General features: G+C 45.6%; 1 protein-coding gene across 2 annotated transcripts in view; it reads left to right on the top strand.

Annotated features, from left to right (window-relative positions):
- The first annotated feature begins 1,655 nt into the window (after positions 1 to 1,655).
- C8H7orf57 (chromosome 8 C7orf57 homolog) overlaps positions 1,656 to 21,271 on the top strand; it is a 26,278-nt gene continuing 6,662 nt past the window's right edge. The window contains exons 1-8 of one of the 2 annotated variants that reach the window (XM_023226333.1): positions 1,656 to 1,774; positions 2,433 to 2,503; positions 7,366 to 7,551; positions 9,462 to 9,570; positions 12,930 to 13,086; positions 16,339 to 16,436; positions 19,069 to 19,289; positions 20,948 to 20,959. In XM_023226333.1, coding sequence (XP_023082101.1) covers positions 1,656 to 1,774; positions 2,433 to 2,503; positions 7,366 to 7,551; positions 9,462 to 9,570; positions 12,930 to 13,086; positions 16,339 to 16,436; positions 19,069 to 19,289; positions 20,948 to 20,959 — 973 coding nt within the window. The remainder of the gene's footprint in view (positions 1,775 to 2,432; positions 2,504 to 7,365; positions 7,552 to 9,461; positions 9,571 to 12,929; positions 13,087 to 16,338; positions 16,437 to 19,068; positions 19,290 to 20,947; positions 20,960 to 21,271) is intronic. The other variant, XM_023226334.1, reaches the window with a different exon arrangement.

Raw genomic sequence — 21,271 nt, forward strand, 5'->3', positions numbered from 1 at the left:
TGGTGAAACCCCGTCTGTACTAAAAATACAAAAATTAGCCAGGTGTAGTAGCATGTGCCTGTAATCCCAGCTACCCCGGAGGCTGAGGCAGGAGAATTGCTTGAACCCAGGAGGCGGAGGTTGCAGTGAGCCGAGATTGCGCCACTGCACTCCAGCCTGGGCCACAGAGCAAGGCTCTGTCTCTAAGTAAATAAATAAATAAATAACCTTCTCTTGACCATATAATCGTGTAGCTAGAGGATGCCGTGATTTGCACAAACAAAAGCATTTGTCATGCTCGGCAATAACCTAAGAGCCTGTATATGCAGTGGAACAAACATTTGACATTGCAGTATGAAGTCTTGATTACTCATGACTGGACCACTGAAGATGCTTAGAATTTGTTATGAAATTATATTAGAGCAGGATAAACCACAGAATTAGAGTTAATTCCTGCACAAAAACTATCTTCTCTTTAACCAATGCTGATATTACCTGTCTCCTGCTAGATTTCTAAGGCTATACTCATGTAACAGAAACAGACTCATGTTCAGTTCAAGTTGTCAAATACCCACCATTACAAAAAGTCTTGATTATTAAAAAAATTTTCAACAAGAGAAAACCAAGGCTACTAACTGTTGCTGCAGTCGTTGGAACAACAGGATTTCTTGAATGTTCTCTGTATCAACTTATCCCCTCAAACTCTCACAAGGGGTTACCACTGGGTAATTAGCCCTATTATTTTTGCCAGGGTGGCATGGGGCTTTCTGGGTATCAAAAGTGTCTTCTACAGAACTGTGCCATAGCTGTTGGTGTCTATTGACCTCACCAAGCATATGCCAGATTGATAATCTTCATTCCCATGAAGATTTAAAAACAATTTTTAAATTGGTAATATATTCATTGTACTTTCTGTAGACCTCAAAATCCACACAACCAAAAAGTTCACGCTTAAGCCAAGTGTTTGGAGTTCTAAACACGATTCTATATAAATATGGTCAAGAGCTTTAAAAAAAGTCTCTCAACTTACAAAACAGAATTATTCCCGAAAAATAAGATATAAGGAAGAATGTTCACATAATTTTATCATCGACACACAATTTCCAAATACTTATTAGTCTTTAAAAAACGCATTAGATGAGAAATTTGCAAGCAAACTTGTCTAAAATTAAGGATTCCTTTACTAAGTGAACCATTACTCTTGCATCTCATTAGTAAATTTTTTTTTTGTATACTGGTGGGGTGTTTTGTTTTGTTTTGTTTTTAGGGTGAGACAGTTATACTTTGGAAAGCATGATGCATGTCCCCAATTTTTCTGGACCTCTCTGCAGTAACTGTGGTTCCCAGCCAGAGCGGCACGAGGACCGAGGCCTGACTCTTGCCTTGCGCCCACGTCCCCACGCCCCCCCCCCCCCCCCCCCCCCCCCCCACCCCCACACGCTTGCAACAGTAAGGCCCTGCTCCCATCCCCGCTAAGTCCAGCCCGGCTCCCGGTGGCATCGCTGCGCAGCCCTGCCCTGGTGCGGCTCTGGGCTCTGGGCAGTTGACAGGCGGCGCCCGCGCTCCGCTTCCGGTCCTGATTGGTCCACCGCTGCCCACCAGGCTTCCCCTATTGGCTGCCAGTGATCCCCCCGCGCCCACCGGTTGGCCGTTCAGTCGTTGCCCTGGCGACGCCGATGTTGTGGTTCCGCAGCGCCCTGGGAGTTTGGGTTTGGTTGGCTGCAGCCCGCCAGCCGTGTAAAAACTCCAACGCCGGGCGCCGCGGGCAGCACCCACGGAGACCCGCGGGGAGCTGGTGAGCCTGAGCGGGCTGGAGGACAATGGGGGCGCCCACAGAGGCCCCGGCCTTGTCCACTGTGCGGAGCTCACGGTGCGGGCAGTGCGCGCCGGGGCTGGAGGGAGGGGACCACCTTGTCGCCGGGTTGGGATGAGCACAGGGCGGGATCTCCCAGCCTGCCCAAGTCCCGCGGCCCCTTGGTTACCTGTTGTTTATCCTCTCTGTACCTACTGTGTCCCTGGCGTGGACGTGCTTGTACTGAATACTCAACGTGACGTACCCCCTGCTGTGTGCCCCGCAAGCACGCGTCTCTGATGAATACCCCGCGTGAATGTGCCCCTGCTGTGTACCCTGAGTGCGTACGCGCCTGCTGCCCTTTGTGGACCTGCCCTGCTGTCTACCTGGCGTGCATGTGTTCCTGCTGTATACTGGCGTGATGTGCTCCCTTCTGTTTACCTGGCGTCGACATGCCTTCTGCTGTATACCCTGCACGGAAGTGCCAGCGCTAAGCGATCGCAAGGCGCCTGCAGGCGTGTCAGGTGGAGGCGTACAGACCGATCCAGAGGGGGCGCACAGATTTTGCTTTCGCAGCTGCAGCTTCTGGCAGCGGGTCAAGCAGGCAGCGTCCAGCGCACCCGCGAACAACAGGTCCGGCAGCATCTGTCTTTTCCCGCAGCGTGCAGCGCCTGACCATGAGGAACACAAGCAAGGAACTACAGGGCGCCACGCACCGCTACGCTCCCTGCGGTGAGTGCGCCCTGAGCGCGTCCCGGCCAGAAAGAGCTGGGTGCGTGCACTCTGCTTGCTAGACACGCTGTGGACCCGTCGTCCTCTATGTGGGCTGGAGGGGGGTGTGAACGATGGAGGACCAACTGATAAAACTAACAAGTCAAAGAAAGCCACAAACTGCTCCTGTGCCTGAGTGTGAAATCAAGACTTAAAGAGAAATATGAGTGGGGGAAGTCTTGTTTTTCTTTATTTTCAACAAGAGACAACCAAGGCTACCTATCTTGGTTCAATCTGGAGCAACAGGATCCCTTGGAAGTTTTCATTGTCATAGTTCAACCCTATACAATTCTCACAACTGCGTTCCTGAATGTTGACCTGGGAAGTTTCTTTTCTAGCGGAATCCCCTAGGTATTTCACTGAATCCCTAGACCTTGCTTCTACTTTAGACCTCAAGCAAGTTAAACATACATTCTGGTTTTAGTGTCTGGATACAGGAAAAGGAATTCAGTGAGGTTCATGTCTTCTTATGTGCCAGGGTTTGAAATGGAGGAGAGGGGAAGGAAGAATAAGTCTTGAGATGCTGTCATTTTTTTTCTTTTTTCCTGTTTTTTTTTTTAAATTGTGAAAGACTGTAAGAGGGTAGAGAAGAGGGTCGTGGGGATCAGCTGGGACAGCCGAGTTGGAGCTAGTCGGCACGCTGGAGCCAGCACATCTGCTCAGAAGTGAACCATATGGGGCCCTTCTTCATACTCTAAACATGCTGCTAGCCCAGAGCACTACGTTGTGACCACTATTGAAGATAGTGTGGCCATGCTGGAGATTGGAAAGGGAACAGCACAGAAGGCCTGGCTGATTTGCCTTTTCCCAGTGGGCTCTGGAGCCTTTATGTGACTTCTTGGTGTCTTCTAGTGGCCTTGTCTGTATGAACAGCACTAAGGAACACTAATAATTGCCAGTCACTGTTCTAAGTGCTTTATATTAATATATACTAACTCATTTAACCTCGTAACAGCCCTACAAGGTAACATTACCCTCGTTTTATAGAGTTTGGAGTAATTTGCCCAAGGTCACATACTTTGTAAGTGACTCCACAGCTGTTAAGTGAGGCCGCAGCAGCCTAAAGCAGGAGCCTGTGCGCCGCAGGTATGTGAGCATATATAACACACTGCCTTGTGCCTTAGAGACCAGAAGAGCTGGGGGATCTTTAGTTCATCTCATAGACTGTCACAGACTGTGTTTCCTCACTGATGAAATAAGGATACTAATATTTGGCAAACAAGAAGGCAGGGAAGGCTCTATATAAAAAAACTATAGGATAGTAAATGATTGATATGGTACAAGTGCCAATAATGTGTTTTGCATGATAAAAGCTGTGATAACTCTTAGTCCCTTTAACCCTCTGTGTGTGTGTGTGTGTGTGTGCATGTGCACATGAGGTGATCACGGTTGGTTCTTACTGATTCGGGCCCTCGCTCTCTGAGTGCCTCCTTTGCCTGCATTTAGAAATGGCCAACCAGATTCGAGTTCAGTGCCTGTTCACAGCTTCCAGTAATGAGAAGAAGGTAGACAACACACTGTTCTCTGTGGATTAATTAGTAATCAAAACACTGACTGGAAAAATAAAGCAACAATAAAATGCCTTCTCTCGAAAAGAAAATATTTGAACTGAATATGATCAGACTATGAAGCTGCTAAATTCTCCTATTCATTCTTAAATTGATTCTCTGTGATCTTTTGTGCAATTCTTTAAACATTTTCCAATTTTTTTCTTTCCTTTACAAAATCATATAGTGTTTATTCAGCTATTTAATGTCCTTTAGATACTTAAAAGATTGTCTGTATTAAATACCATCCATTAAAAATTCAATGTCTAAGCTTTTAGCTTTAAAGGATGGTTATTTCTCATTTCCCTATGCTTACATGAATTGATTTATTCACTACTCTTTTCCTGTGTGTCTGCTGCATTAGTCAGCATTCTCCACACCAACATAACCAACAGCATATCCATGTCTACCTTTCTATATACATACACATATATACATAGATAGATAGATAGATAGATAGATAGATGTAAAGAGAGAGAGAGAGATTTGTTTTAAGGAATTGGCTCACGTGATTGTGGAGGCTGGCAGGTTCGAAATTTGCAGTGCAGACCAGCAGGCCAGAGACCCAGGGAAGAGCTGATGTTGCAGTTTGAGTTTCAGAGCAGTCTGGAGGAAGAGTTTCCTCTTTCTGGGGGAATCTCATTCTTTTTTCTTAAGACTTTCAATTAATTGCTCACAAAAAGAGTCAAACTCTGTAAAATATTTAAAGAGGTACATTCTAAGCTGAATATGAGTGGCCAAGGCCTGTGACACAGCCCCAGGAGGTCTTGAGAACATGTGCCCAAGATGGTTGAGTCACAGCATGATTTTATACATTTTAGGGAGACAGAAGTTATAGGAAGACATCAATCAATCCACGTAAGGAATACATTGATTCAGTTTGAAAAGGTGGGATAACTCCAAGTATGTGTGTGTGTATGTGGGTGGGAGTTGGTTCCAGGTCATAGGGGGATTTAAAGATTTTCTGATTGGTAATTGGTTGCAAGTTATTATCCAAAGACACAGAATCAATAGAAAGTAGTGACTGGGTTAAGATAAGGAGTTGCAGAGACTAGGGTTTTTGTCATGTAGATGAAGTCTCCAGGTAGCCAACTTCAGAAAGAGTAGATGTAAACATCTCTTATCAGACCTAAAAAGGTGTCAGACTCAGTTAATTCTCTCCTGGATCAGGAAAAGAGCTGGAAAGGGAAGGGGATTCTCTACAGAATGCAGATTTTCCCCACAAGAGACAGCTTTGTATGACCATTTCAAACTATGTCAAAGAAATCTATTTTGTGGTAAAATACTTCAATTTCTTTCAGGACCTGCTATCTGTCATGTGATGCTCTACTACAGTCAGGTTGCAATTTGGTCTCTGATTGCCACAGTCTGTTTTTTCAGTCTTAAGATCTCTGTTTTAATGATAATGCTGGTCTGCTGTACCTGAATTCCAAAGGAAGGAGGGTAGAAGGAGGCATGTGCAACCTCCCTTCCCATTATGGCCTGAATTAGTTTTTCAGGTTTACTTTGGAATGCCCTTGGCTGAGTAGGGGGATTCATTTAGTCAGCTGGGGGATGGTGGGGCGTGGGGCTTAGCATTTTATTTTCGCTTTACTCTGGAGGAAACCCACCCACATTACAGAGGACAGTCTACGTCACTCAAATTCTACTGTTTTTCATTTATTTTCATCTAAAAAACGTCATAGACACAGCTAAAATAATGCTTTACCAATATCTGGGTACCATGGTCCAACCAAGTTGACACATAAAATTAGACATTATATCTACCCAAGAAGAGGGTATTGTGTTAGACTCTGAACATACTGTCCCTGTGACAGTACATTCTGATAAGTGCTACTGAATACACCCAGTCACTTGTGTCACATTAATTGCATCTTTTGTATACGACATTCTTCCTGGGTTTTGTTTCTAAAGTTCTCAATCAGGTGTGATTTTTTTGTCTTATATTTGGGTTTCTGGTTAATCAACTTCAGATTCAAATAGTTACCTAGAACACCAGTTGTCTGAATGCCCCGGATCTCTTCTGTCTGTGAGGGTCATCAACAAACACTGGTAACTCCAGGTCCCTGGGATTTTGCCAACTCACTTGACAGAAGCTCCCTGTAGGACTCCAGGGAGTCTCCTGGGTGGTCCCAAGTCAGTCTGCAGGGCCTCTCCTGGATGCCCTCAGCTCAAGGCCTTAGGGAGCCTCATGGCTTCACCAGGCCCATGTTCAGCTTCTCTGTCCACAGCCCCTTTCTGCATGGGCTCCAATCAGGAAGGGAGGAAGGACAGAGAGTAGCTCTCCTCCTCCACTCGATTGTGCCTGGCTTCTTCATGGGACCTGACAATAGAAACCACACAATCTATACTCTCTGTGTTTCAACTTGATGTTTCTCAAGGGAGCCAAACCCAGTCACCTTAAGAATCTCTGAGTCTCCATCTGAGAAGTTTTTCCATAACACGTAGTCACCTGTTTCCACCACTTTTCAGGAACCATCTAGACCTCTGGCCACCTTTCACTGCCCTCTTTGGCCTCAGGTATAAGCAAAGTCATTATTATTGAAAACAGTAATTACACATTAATAATAATGAAAGGGACAAGGAGAGTCGGAGAAGGAGAGTGATAAGGTGAGATGAACTCTCACGTGGGGAGTCTGGGTGGAGGGAAGGTACTGTACCCGCTCGTGTGGAGACGGGCTGCTGAACTGATTCGAGCACCCTTACTCGGTGGACAGGTCTCTTTGACCACTCCCCAGTCCCGCCTCTTCTCACTTTCGTGCTAGTGGTAAATGTGTTCAAACAGGCTGTTATTTCTGTGACAGAACTTAGACTTCAGTATTTTTAGCATACTAAATTCAGCAAATCTTCGTCAACATTTAGCCATATATTCCACAGGCTTACCCATAACGTTTTATTTAAGTGATTTGGGATTTTTCAGGAATGTATATTTCCCAGCATAACCGGAAATATAGTTGTCTTATTTTTATGGAGGATTAGGAGAGAGAGACAGAGACCTAATGAGGCTTGGGTAACTCCCTGGGAAGCTAAAGCACCCATGAAAGAGGCTGAGCCCTCAGAGCTTTCCCCTCGGTTGGTGCCAGTGGTGGCACCTTGGTGGGAAGTAGAGACTGGATTGCATGGCTTGTGTTATGATTCACATAAGGAACTCAGAAGAGGGCATTTTCTTCCTTGCTAATAGGCTCTGTGGCCTGCACTACTCCACCTGATGGGGGTGTCTGCATAGACACCCTGGCACACAGCAACAGCGTGGCCCTCTGCCTCTCTCCTCTATAGATTGGTATTACCATGTTCCAGTGAAGCGCTCTGAGAAGGCCGTGGATGCCCCACCAGCGTCCCAGATCCCAGGTCTCAGCAATTTGGGAGACTCACATTGCAGGGACCTGCCTGGGACTCGGAGATACTGGATAAAAGAAACAGATTCGGAATATGTGAAGCTTGCGAAACAAGGTGGCAGGCCTGGTGAGCCCCCTCCTGCCCTGTTCAGTGTGGCAGCCTCGTGGGTGGTGAGGGGGACATTTGTTCCTAATTTCTTCCATATAAAAATATTACTATAGAGTCTACATGTTTAGCTTAGGGCCTTTGGAAATTTAGGTTAATTAACTAGGTGTAGGGATGGGCATGCTCTCCAGGGATGAGCTAATTTTTATGATGTTAGAATAAATAGGCCGAATTCACAGAATTGCCTGTGTAGGGTATTTCTTCTGAGTAATGCCTTTGCGATGATTCAACCTTCCTTCACCCACTTTATATTCTTATTACAAAGAGAATCTCAGGAAGTTGCCTCTAAGAGAGAATCTGTCTTTGCACGCTACCAATTCTTGGCTAATTTTTGAAAAGGTTTTGTTTCCTGTTGTTTATTCTCATTGCGGCTTGTCCTTTGTATGAAAATGTTTTAGAAAATGAAGACCATAGGTGAGTTTCAGTGTGATGTTGATGAGGATCAAATTTTGATACATGATTTAATTGAGAAAGGACTGCTTAATCATGCTAAAAACTAAGGTATTTGAGCTCAACAGAAATTACTCAGAGGGTCAGGAGACCACATCTAAAATGTCTCAGAGCCAGTCTTGGGGTCAGTGATTTTGAGAGACACTAACCTTTTTTCCCCTCTGGCTGCCATTACTCCTGTGGGGATTGTCAGAAAGAAAATGGGAAGCAAAATGGTGACATCTTTGCTTTAATATTAAAAATGTTGGACCAAACAATTTCATGGACTAGGTGTGACACTCAGAGAACAGGACCTAGACATTTTTTCTTAGATTCACCTCCTCCTGCTGTTGTTTAAAAGAACATTACGGGGACAAACTCTGAATGTCGGTAAATCAGATAAAAGAATTGCATCAATAGTAGTTTCCTGAATGTGATCATTGTGCCATGATTATGTCAGGAATGTCTTTTGGCAACATCCGCTGAGGTATAGGGAGATGACTGGGCATTATGTCTGCAACATGCTGCCCAGTGATTCTGAAAACAATAATGACAACAAAAATAATAATGAGAGACAGGGATAGACAAAGAGAGAAAACATAAAGCAAATATGGTAGAATATCATCTGGGGAGCCTAGGTCAGGGTACAGGGGAACTCATACTATTCTTGCAATGTTTCCTGTAAGTCTGAAACATTTAACAATGAAAAGTGCTTTAAAAGTTAAAAAAAAAAAAATGAAAAGGTAAAATTTTATTATTGATAGTAATAGGTCAGCCAAAGTTGTCTGCTACTGCCATGGGCGCTGTTATCATTTTGCTGTCCTTATTATCAGGAAAGTCAGTTCTTCCCACTCCCTGCCTTTTGAAACCAGAGGAGGGAAGTGTGGGGAGCTAGAAAGCAAGTGGGCGAGTCGGGACTGGCCTGGGCCTCTGAGAAGCACCCTGTACTCTCTGTGCCTCTCAGGGTTGGCTCCAAGGTGACTGTGAAATCTCCCAGGTACCTTTCAGGGGCTTGTATCCTACTTTCCATCTGGAAACCTGCATAGCTAGGAGAATGGTGTGAGGGTAGCTGAGGATGAGGGAGCCAGCTCATGTGCAGCCCCTGGAGAACTCAGCAGTGGAGGGATGGGCCCCCTCCAGGAACTGGTGGATGCTGGCCTGCATAGATGCAGCTCAAGACCAAGAGCTCTGTCCAGATCTGCAAAGAGTGAGATGTGGGGAGGTATACAGGATGTCCCTTCCTGAGCACAAAGCAGGATGCCCACCTGTCAGCCTGTGCAGAGACAGGTGAGGATCAGGGATGCTCTGTTAGCCCCTGAATCCCAGAGGCAACCCCAGGGAGACCTACAGTTCCCCTTGTAAATTGAGCCTATCACTGGCAATGCTGTGCATCTGTGTAGGGGCAACGGGGTGTCTCACAGCCATGTCTTTTTCTCTTTGAGATCTGCTGAAGCACTTTGCCCCTGGGACCAGGAAAGGCTCCCCCGTGGCCTACTCCCTGCCAGACTGGTATATCCACCACAGCAAGCCACCGACAGCCAACCAGCAAGAGTAAGTATCTTAAAGCACTCACATTTTTGTTTATCTTTACAGGAAAAAAAAATAGCCCAATTTGAATTTTAAAAATACAAATGTGTCATACTGATAGCAAGCATGTGATATGACAACTTCAGGTTCTCTTTTACAACAGCCTGCTCTTTGAGGGATATAGCCTAAGTTGTCAGAAAACCAGGGTTCTGGAAACCTGAAGAGTGTGCAGTTGCAAGATTTAATACAGTGCAAACAGCTGCCATACAATGGGAGGGGACCCAAAGGAGTTTGCCACTGTCAGCTCAGATGCCTGGATTTATATCCTGATCATTGTCCCTCCCCCTGTGCTCTCAGGCAACAGATGATTGACTATTTCATTACCTCCTGCTTTTAGCCTCATTGTTATTTTAGTGAGCTCTCTTTACTATCTGATTGGTCGGGTGTGAGCTGAGTTACCAGTCCGGTGTTTAAAGGTGGATGCGGTCACCTTCGCCAGCTAGGCTTAGTAATTCTTTTTTTTTTTTTTTTTGAGACGTAATCTCGCTCTGTCACTCAGGCTGGAGTGCTGTGGCCGGATCTCAGCTCACTGCAAGCTCCGCCTCCCGGGTTCACGCCATTTTCCTGCCTCAGCCTCCCGGGTAGCTGGGACTACAGGCGCCGCCACCTCGCCCGGCTAGTTTTTTGTAGTTTTTAGTAGAGACGGGGTTTCACCGTGTTAGCCAGGATGGTCTCCATCTCCTGACCTCGTGATCCGCCCGTCTCGGCCTCCCAAAGTGCTGGGATTACAGGCTTGAGCCACTGCACCTGGCTAGGCTTAGTAATTCTTAGCCGGCCTAGGAAATCCAGCTAGTCCTGTCCCTCAGTAGGACTGACTACATCCTCCTGACGTAGAAATAGCAGCCTATCCCAAAGGGTTTTCATTAAAGACAAAAGGCACTAGGTAAAGCTACAAATAGATGAAATCCTAAATTTCTACGTTCAGTATTGAGTTATGAGGAGCCATTTTTCCCATAATATTTGAAATGTCTAAGAAATTTCTATTTGTGGACATGCAAACTTTATCTCCAAAACCACCTCTCTTGGATTGAGAGGTAAAATGAAAAATCATTTCAGGCCATTTCCCCATTTTTTTTGGCTTGAAAATAGGACTACCATAGATATATTTTCAAGTAGTTATCTGGTGTTACTTGAATGTTCTGCCATGGTCACAGTGCGGCTTTTGTCTTCAGGATTCTGGTTCCCTCTGTAGTTTAAAATGAATATGCAGGGTGGCTCACACCCAGGTGGGTGGATCACCTGAGGTCAGGAGTTCGAGACCAGCCTGACCAATATGGTGAAACCCCATCTCTACAAAAATTACAAAAATTAGCTGGATGTGGTGGTGTACGCCAGTAGTCCCAGCTACCTGGAAGGCTGAGACCGGAGAATTGCTTGAACCCAGGAGGCAGAGGTTGCAGTGAGCCAAGATAGCACTGCTACACTCAAGCCTGGGTGACAGAGCAAGACTATCTCAAAAAAAAAAAAAAAAAAAAAAGGAATATTCTGTGCTAACAGAGGTTACATCAAAGTGGATGAGCTGAGCAAGGAGAGAGAGTCTTAGAAGGGGAAGCAGGAGACTGGGGGCGCTCCTGCAATGCTGCTTGCGCTTGCAAGAACAGAGCAGGGCAGGCAGCCTCAGGTGAGAGTAGAGCCCGAGTACCCCAGGCAGATGTGGAGGGATTGCCTGAACACCCTTGACCCTGAGCTCTGACTGAGGGGTGCCCAGTGGTCCTGCAGCTCCTGGACTCTAAGCAGCTGTGCACTTTCTTGCAGCTCAGGGCGGCTCCTGTTCTAGCTGGGTGCCCTGAGCCAACGGTTCATTCTTGGGGGGGAGTTGGGAGCACTTCATGTCTCTGGGGTGCTCCTGGAGAGCATTACCTCAGGCATGCCCCTTCCTCCCATATCCACACTTCCACATGGCCTTTTTCGTCCCTTCTTTCTGCTTTTTCCTTCCAAACTGTTGGGACCCCTGTCCCTTTGCTGTCTTCTCCCACCCCATATGTCCTTACGAATTGTCCAAGCCTTCTAGTGATGATCTACTTCTGGGGCCTTTAGTGTTTTTTGTCCTCCTGGGACCTTGTCCTCCTCTGGACTGCAGACCACCTGCTCCAGGTCCTGGGACAGGCTGAGGATGTGAAGAGCGGGAAGCACAGGAGAAATGCTTCCTTCACTGAAAATCTGGGAACCCAGGAGCTACAACTTAACACGCTTTTTTAAAAAAAAATTGTCCCTCCCTTTGTTGTTTTCAATGCTCATCTGTCTCTGTGGGCTTTTTACTGCCCTCAGACTGTATCAGAAGTGGGAGGGCTGGGGAGAGGGGCTGCTTCTCACACCTGTGCTCCCTGAGCAACTCAGCCACACTTGTGGCTTCTCTTACTGGGTATCTGCAGCCACCCTCCAAGCCTGCATTTCCAGCCTCTGACCGCTGCTCCCTGGCCTCTTCACTTGCTCTCTCGGAGGCCCCCAGCCACCTCCTTTAGGTGCTTTGCTGCAGTGGTGCCCAGGACCCTACTCCTCAACCTTGCCCTTGATGCCCACTTTGCAGCTGGGGCCTCTTCTCAGCATCCTGGAGCCCTGAACAAGTGCAAATGAGGAGCAGGACATGGGCGGGGGGGGGGTCCCTGCAGCCCCTCAGACACTGTGTGGGGGGGTTGTGCTGCCACGTCAAATTTGAATGCAGTGTTCTTCCCTGTTCAAACCTGGTTATGTGTACAGATGGTCCTTCAGGGATCTAAAGGCTGAAGCATTCCAGTGCCTTTGATGCCCCTTCTCTATGCGCTGTGTGTATGGGAAGACTGGTTGCTAGTTTAAATACCCACATTAAAAATGACCATCCAACAGGAAACAGAGCATGTTATTATTATTTTAAATGAACATGTTAAATGGTAAATGTTTAAGGGTGTTTAGTTATTTTAAGGGGTCAAAGTGGTAGATGCTATTCTAAAATAAATAATTATTTTAGAAGATATGTTTTATAATTTCATATTTTAGTATATCTCGTTTTACTAATGTTGAGACCTTGTGATTTCTGAGTGGGCCTCCTGATCCTCCAGGCCCCGCAGGGGTTGGTGTGTTGTTTAGCAGGCACAGAAAAGAAAGGCCCATCTGTGTTTTCAAGGAGGATGGGTAGTGCCGATGTCAAGAGAGACGGAAGAGAAGAGAATAAGGGAGGGAGAGAAAGAGAAAGAGGGAAAGAAGAGGAAGAGGAAAAGAGAGAGAGAGCAAGAGAGGGAGGGAGACAGAAGGAGAGGGAGAGGGAGAGCCAGCAATGGAGATGGAAGGAAGGGAGGGAGCTGAAATGGCTCTGAGCACCGGGCTATAACTGCTGTCTGTCCCTGCAGAGTGCGGGCTGTCTCCATGCCGGATTACATGGTTCATGAAGAATTTAACCCCGATCAGGCCAATGGTAGCTATGCATCCAGAAGAGGGCCCTTCGACTTCGACATGAAAACAGTTTGGCAAAGAGAGGCTGAGGAACTTAAAAAGGAGAAAAAAAAGGTGACGGGAGCCCATAAATAGATGGTATCCGCATCCGTTTTGCTTCTGTGGCCCCAAGTAATTAAGTGCTGTGATGTTAGCTGCTGGTGGCATCTTATGTTGCCTGTGGCCGATGCCACGTGCTCTGTGTTTTAAGTTTGGATCTACTAAAAGGCAAGCAGCCACCATACTGTGGTCTTTCTTTTTCTTTTTATGAATAATGACTTTAAGAGGTAAGATTCCTTTTTGCTAAATGATTTATAGATAGTTAATGCTTATCTAGAGGAAAACTGGCTTAGCACTTCTGATCTGGCAAATACAGAAAAGGAATTTTATATTTAGTCATCCCATTTCTGAATGTTTTCATTTATTTAAGTATTAAGCGTTTTCTGGAATACTCTTTGTTGATAATAAAGGAAGAGAAGATGAATTCTCTTCTTCTATGTGAAGTCCTGGTGGTGTATTTGATCGCAAAGGAGTGACTGGCCGTGCAGCGAAGCCTTCTCAGAGGATGTGTATTTTAAGAATGCAATGAAGAAAGTTGGAAGCAATCTTGAATTGGTGGCTCTGTTGTTGGGAAGTCTTGATCAGAGGCCCTTCTATCCCCTTTCCTTGTGCCTGGAAGAAACAAGAGCCAGGCCTGCAGCTCCGCTAAGGGCTCAGTGTTGCCCGGGGCTTCAGCACCAGGTCTCAGATTAGTCTCAGTTCTTGCAACTTTGGGGTTTGTGAGTGAAACAGTGAAGTTCACATTACAAATAACTGTAGTGTTTGATACTGAGAATAAGAGTGAACACCGTTGTCACTTGACGGGTGATCATTTTGAACAGTGAAGAGACTGGATGTGCCTCAGCATAGGCGGCAGTTGTTATGAACTATCTATGCCTGATTCCTAGACTGTTGCCTCAGCATCTTGGTTTGAAGGGAAACCCCTCAGTTTATTTTGGGGACTTGAGTAGCTGAACACCAAGTAGAATGTCAACTGGCTGCAATGGGCCACATGTTTTTCTTTAAGATCTCCATGTCCAGCTGTGATTCGGATTTTGGGTTGTTTCCATGATCCATGCAAAGGCACTGGATCTTTTATTGTTGTTTTTGTTTTTTATTTTTTTTTAATTAGAGAGAAGTTCTCGCTCTGTCACTCAGGCTGGAGTGCAGTGGCATTATTATAGCTCACTCCACCCTCGAACTCCTGGGCTCAAGGGCTCCTCTGCCACAGCCTCCTGAGCAGCTGGGTCTACAGGTGCATACTACCGTAGACACTCAGCCAAAATGGACCATGTTAAGAATCAGATCTATCTCTTAATGTTGTGCAAGTGGCCAATTACACTGAGTTATAGCCTCTAGTGACAAATGAACCTTTGGATATTAACCATGGTTATAGCTCATATCTACAGAAATCTTAAAATGCTAAATGCTATATCACTCTCAAATCAAGTGGGGTTTCTAAGTTAGTACCCATTTACAAAAGGTGTGCTAGGGGCTGCACAAACTTCCTGAAGCCAGCCCCTCACTGTGGGGAAGGAGATAGGGTGACAAGTGGTGGTGGTTAAAGATACACATGCTGAATATTTAACAGGTAGAGGGACATGGTGTTGGGTAAGGTGCAGGGGATGAGCACCGCATCGGCATGGGCTCCGATTGCCCTAATAAGACAACACAATCACCACTTTGGTACGAAGGTCACCTATGAGTGATGATCACGTCCTGGGCATGGGCCAGCCGACAAAGTGCTTCCTCAACTGTGCCCTGGCCCCACATGGGGCACGTGGTGGACGCTTGACAAGACTTGGGGCACATGTGTTGCCTGTTGGTTACCAGCATTCATGGGGGTCTTGCTCACCTACAGGGTGATCGGGCGATCTTGTTTCCTTTTTTTGAATAGCCATCTTTTCTTCCTGTAATTGTTAGCAATACCTCCATGGATTTTGTTTGCTTGGTTTGGTTTTTTCCAGTTTTCCTGTAGCATTTATTTATATTTCTTTTAATAAGAAATAATTTACATAGAGTGAAACCCACCTTTTATAGAGAATTGCCCTCCAGGTTTTGACTAAGGTGTCCCTTGTGTACCACCACAGCCGTCAAGGAACATAGCAGTCCTGTTTCCCCCGGCATTTCTACACCTTTTTGTGGTCAGCCCCTCACCAGACCCTTGTAAGTCCTGATCTGTTTTCAGTCTTTATAGTTCTTCCGGACAGAGCAGGAGCATCGCCTTCTTGGACAAGCCTCTCATTCTAAAAGTTCACCTTAATAAAAACCGCCTAAATCCAAGGGGCATTAGCCTAACGGCTAAGGTCAACACGACCATGAACCACAGGTAACATCTCCAACCAGAAACATTCAAACTCCTCCCTGACCAGAGACATGGTGGCCCCTAAATAAGCTCCCTCCAGCCAGGAAGATGCCAGACCCGAGTTAACCGCCCTCCGGGCTGAAAGATGTCTGCCCCGAGATAACCTCCCCTCCTCCCAGAGAGTTTCCAACCCCGCCATGAACTTCTCCACACACATGGACATTCCAAGCTTCTCATAAACCCCCTCACCCTAAAACCAATATATACTTTTAGTCTGTAAGAAAAAGCGCTCCTGACCACAATTGGCCAGGAGCGCCTCTCAGGTTTTAACTAAAGAAAACCTGTCTTTGACTGTCAAGCCGCATTTCGTGTTTCTTTCCTCTTTCTTTAATTCTTACACTTCCTTTTCCAGAATGTGAAATCAATGGAATCATATGGCGTGGAGTCTTTCCTGCTTGACTTCTCCAGTGTGGTGTAATGCATTTACATTACGCATCTACATTACATACGCGTGGCCGTGCTGTTCCGAGTATCAGTAGTTCATTCATTTCTGTTGCTGAGTTTCATTGGCTGATCATGATACAATTTGTTTATCTATTCATTTGTTGGTGGACATCTGGGTTGCTTCCAGTTCTGGGTGATTATTACAAAAGCATACAGGTGCTTCTGTGAACATATGTTTTCATCCGGGTGTGGGAAATTCCTTCAGGACCAGGCTGTTAGTTGTTCATTGTTTTTTCTCCTGAGCAGATGGCATCTTTACTCAAACATAGCAACTGCTTTTGAGTTACAGATAGTCCCTTTTACATAACTATTTTGTTGAATGAGATGATTGCTGAATTATATTTTATTGTGACCATTTACAGTGACCACATTGAAAGTCCAGCCCTACAAGCTTTGTATCTTTGCTACCATTGGTGAGTTTTCTTCTAGTTGTTGAATGCTTTCCACTAACTCAGGGTTTTGTGTGTTTCCTCACACAGCTGAGGCTACCGGCCATTGACTCAAAGTATCTGAGCAAAGCAGACACCCAACTTGGCCCTAAGGACCCTACAGGAAGTAGACTGTCCTTCCCCCCCATGTAAGTGCTTGAGCTACGCCCGCACTGTCTGGACTGGGTTTGGGTTTGGCCTTCCGTCTTTCATCCAGTGATGACTGCGCCAGTGACAGCATCCACATAACTTCTCGAAGCCCTGTCTGCGGCCTGGCCTGGCTGTGCCTGTTGCCCCCTCACTGTGGTTTCTGTTCCTTCCTAATGTCATTTTGCCGCTGTTGAATACATCTGCCCTTCCATGTCATGCTTGCTGCAGGTTGGCAGTGTGGAGGCCCTGCTTCTCCATCAGGCTGTGTCCTGCCTGAAGCACCCACCCCCTCCAAGACACCACCTTCACCATAGTTAGCTGGGGCTGCTTGTCCTGCATGTAGGGGCCACTAGGTCCTGACGTTTCTGTGTCCAAGGCCTGAACTGAGGTGTCTGTGCCTTGTAAGCGTGCTGGCTCTGTTTCCAGTTGGAAGATATAGCAGGCACACTGACATTTGCTGATCCTCCAGCTGGAGAGTGCAATCCCTGAGGCCTTAGGTGTCTTCTTACTCTCCCAGAATCCAAGTTTAATGCTAGGATAAATGTTATTAATTACCTGACTAATTCTTCAAACAGCTTCTTGTCCAATGGGGAAAAAATAATCAGATACATTGCATTGTGACAAATGCCATGACAGCACCAAGCTAGACTGATAGAGAGGGGAATATACATGTATTCGTATGTGTTTATATATATGTAAGTATATAGGTATACCTAGACATGTATTTATAGATGTGCAAGAGAGAGAAAATGAAGCATTAGGAATGGCCTTGATAACAAAGTGATTGGGTGCAAGAAATCCTCCCACCTCAGCCTCACAAGTAGCTGGGGCTATACGCATACGCCACCACACCCAGCTAATTTTTTATTTTTTGTAGAGATGAGGTCTCATTATGTTGCCCAGGCTGGTGTCAAACTCCTGCACTCAAACAATCCACCTGCCTCTGTCTCTCAAAGTGCTGAGACGGAGGCTCAGAGAGAACAGGTGTTGGGTTGCTACTGATCGAGCTGAAAGCTCACACTACCTCTACCGTGTCAAACTGCCCTGTCACTCTTCAGTGTGGGTCAGGGTAAGATATGTGAAGATGCAGTAGATGGTGAAAGGCTAAGCTAACGTCAAGAAATGACTGGAGACAAACCTGCGTAACAGAGTAAAATAGCAGCAGGTAACCATTGATAAGGACAAGAAAGAACCAATAAGAAAGTAATCATTTCTTTTTTTTTTTTTGAGATGGAGTCTTGCTCTGTTGCCCAGGCTGGAGTGCAGTGGTATGAACTCAGCTCACTGCAGCCTCCACCTTCCAGGTTCAAGTGATTCTCCTGCCTCAGCCTCCCAAGTAGCAGGACTATAGGTGCCTGCCACCACAGCTGGCTTCTTTTTTTGAGACAGAGTCTTGCTCTGTCCCCCAGGCTGGAGTGCAGTGGTGCTATCTTGGCTCACTGCAAGCTCCACCTCCCCTCCCGGGAGGGTTCACACCATTCTCCTGCCTCAGCCTCCTGAGTAGCTGGGAATACAGGCATCCGCCATCACACCCGGCTAATTTTTTGTATTTTTAGTAGAGGTGGGGTTTCACCATGTTGGCCAGAGTGGTCTCGAATTCCTGACCTCTAGTGATCTGCCCGCCTCGGCCTCCCAAAGTGCTGGGATTACAGGTATGAGCTACTGTGCCCAGCCCCCTTCCTTCCTCCCTTCCTTCCTCCCTTCCTTCGGTTCCTTCCCTCCCTTCCCTCCCTGCCTCCCCCCTTCCTTCCTTCCTTCCTTCCTTCCTTCCTTCCTTCTTTCTTTTCTTTCCTTTCTTTCTCTCTTGTTCTCTTTCTTCCTCCCTCCGTCCCTCTCTCTCTCTCTCTCTCTCTCTCTTTCTTTCTTTCTTTCTTTCTTTCTTTTTCATTCCTTTCTCTTTTTTCCTTTTTTCTTTTTGCGACTGAGTCTCCCTCTGTTGCCCAAGCTGGAGTGCAGTGGTGCGATCTCGGCTCACTGCAACCTCCGCCTCTCAGGTTCAAGCGATTCTCCTGCCTCAGCCTTCTGAGTAGCTCGGACTACAGGTGTGAGCCACCATGTCTAGCTAATTTTTGTATTTTTTTTAGAGACAGGGTTTCACCAGTTTGGCCAGGATGGCCTCGATCTCTTGACCTCGTGGCTGCCTGCCTTGGCCTCCCAAAGTGCTAGGATTATAGGCGTGAGCCACCGCACCCAGCAGTTTTTTTGTTGTTGTTTTGTTTTGTTTTTGAAGGTAGTTCTGAGCAATCCATTGCTATGAAGGAAGGGGGTGGTGTTTTCTTAGGAAGGCTTCCCAGTGAAATACTAGAATTATTACTAATTCTTAATTGACTATCACAAAGAAAGATTTTGAAAGCTGAACTAAACATGCTCTCATCCCTGTACAAGGGATGCTTTGACATGCACTTGTTATGCTTAAAAATGGAGACAGGGAGACAGACAGAGAAGCAGAGGGAGATACAAAAGGGCAGAGAGAGATAGAGGGAGAAAGAGAGAGGGAGAGGCAGAGAGAGAGAGGTTTGTTAGGTTTGAAGGGACAGTGACACCTCCTATTTAGTGTGTTCATGGAATACTGCTTGTGCTTTATCATTAACCCTTGTGCTTAAGTTTCACATTACTTTTACTCTTTTTAAGGCCTGGTCAAAAAAACAGTTCACCTACCAATTTTTCCAAACTCATTAGCAATGGTTATAAGGATGAGTGGTTGCAGCAGCAGCGAGCTGACTCAGGCAAGAGGACCCCGAAGATCTCCAGGGCGTCAGTGTCATCTCAGTCCCCACGAGACCCGGAAGGTCCCCAGGATGCAGCGAGGCTCCAGGACGCAGAGGCTCCTGAAGGTCCTGAGGATGCCCCAGGTGAGGCACGGGCAGCCATCTGTGTTTACTGGAGGCTTGGTCAATTGTGATGCAGCAACTGATGCTCTTATCACATGATGCTTCTCGTAATGAGAAATGAGTAACCCAAAAATGATGTGAAAACACCCATAGAAGTACCAAGGTTACAGATAAGCAAGAGGGTAATACATGTTTTGCTCTTCCTCTTTATTCAAATGAATAGCGGAAGTCATGACTTTTGGGGTTTTACATTTTCTTATTTGTCAAAAAGTTTGATAGTCCATTTGATATAACAAACAAATAACATACCAAATAATATCAACTTTTATTCTTCCAGATCCAAAAAATGTTGACCCTAAAATGCTTGGACTTTTGCATAAGCAGCTGGTCCTTTTTGAGATCACTTTTTAAAACTTTTTGAAAATAAGTCAAAATTCAAACTTAAAATTACTCCATTTTGGCATATCTTAAACTTTGAATAATTTAGAACTTTCTCCATAACTAGATGTTCAAAGTACTATATTAGTTTTTATTTATTATAATATTTTATTTTATTTATTTTTTGAGACAGAGTCTTACTCTGTTGTCCTGACTGGAGTGAAGTGACACAGTCACAGATCACTGTAGCCTCGAACTCCTGGGCTCAAGTGATCCTCCCACCTCAGCCTCCCAAGTAGCTGGGACTATAGGCATGCACCACTACACTCAGCTACTTTTTTGTTTTTCATAAAGACAAGGCCTCACTATGTTGCCCCGGCTGGTCTCAAACTCCTGGGCTCAAAAAATTCTTCTACCTCTGCCTTACAAACTACTGAGATTACAGGTGTGAACCACTGTGCACAGCCATTCATTTTTATTTTTAATAGTACAGAAAGAATTCATCTTAGTTTTTCAACACATCCATCTTAATACCTATTGAGCATTATGTTCAGTATCCATAGCTCTATTAATTATTGACCATTTGCTTCTGGGAAGCTTGTTTTTACTCTTGAGGCTTGAGTTCTTTGATTAAGAGGAAAGATGGCGTGTTATATTTCTTCAGACATTTCAAGTGTTTGGTGTGGTTATTTGTAAGTGAGGTCACTGTTTGCCATTATTCCACACCCTGTTCCTTACTGTATTTGTTGAGCAAGATCTGCCACGTACTGGCTGACTCTCTCCTTTATTATCCTGGAGGATAAGATGGTGACAAGTTCATATTCAGTGTTGGTAAAAAGCACCCTATTGGCTGAGCACGGTGGCTCATGCCTGTAATCCCAGCACTGTGGGAGACCAAGGCAGGTGGATCAACTGAGGTCAGGAGTTTGAGACCTGCCTGACCAACATGGAGAAACCCCATCTCTACTAAAAATACAAAATTAGCTGGGCGTGGTGGTGCATGCCTGTAATCCCAGCTACTCAGGAGGCTGAGGCAGGAGAATCACTTGAACCCGGGAGGCGGAAGTTGAGGTGAGCCAAGATTGCGCCATTGCACTGCAGCCTGGGCAACAAGAGGGAAACTCCGTCTCAAGAAAAAAAAAAGTGTGCCCTATTGAACTTTACAACGTCAAGAGTGTTTTATGACTTATTGTTTTAAGTAATATAGAATTTTTATTAACTCTTTAAGTAATTATGACTTCTTTTAATACTTGGTCTGTTTCGTTAACCTGAACAACGAATGTACTTGTTTTTTATTACAGAGTCTTCTCAAAGTGAGTATTTATAAAGTAACTTGCACCAAAACAAGACAAAAGTCTTACACAAAAAAATCGATGGACATAGTCCTGCAATCTGAGACTACAGCCTCTCAGCAGCCTGGAATGTCCTTCTCCAAACTGCATGCATTCTGACTACAAAGCCTGTGCCATGTATGTTTTAAAAAAATCGGAGTTCCAGAAACATAACTTAGGGAGAGCAAAAAGAGGATCGCTTACACTGTTACAACATGATTCTTCTCCTTCTTCTTCTGCTTCTGCTTCTGCTTCTCCTTCTCCTTCTCCTTCTCCCTCTCCCCCTCCCCCTCC

The sequence above is a fragment of the Piliocolobus tephrosceles genome, chromosome 8 (genome assembly GCF_002776525.5).
Source record: "Piliocolobus tephrosceles isolate RC106 chromosome 8, ASM277652v3, whole genome shotgun sequence".
NCBI classification, from domain to species: domain Eukaryota; kingdom Metazoa; phylum Chordata; class Mammalia; order Primates; family Cercopithecidae; genus Piliocolobus; species Piliocolobus tephrosceles.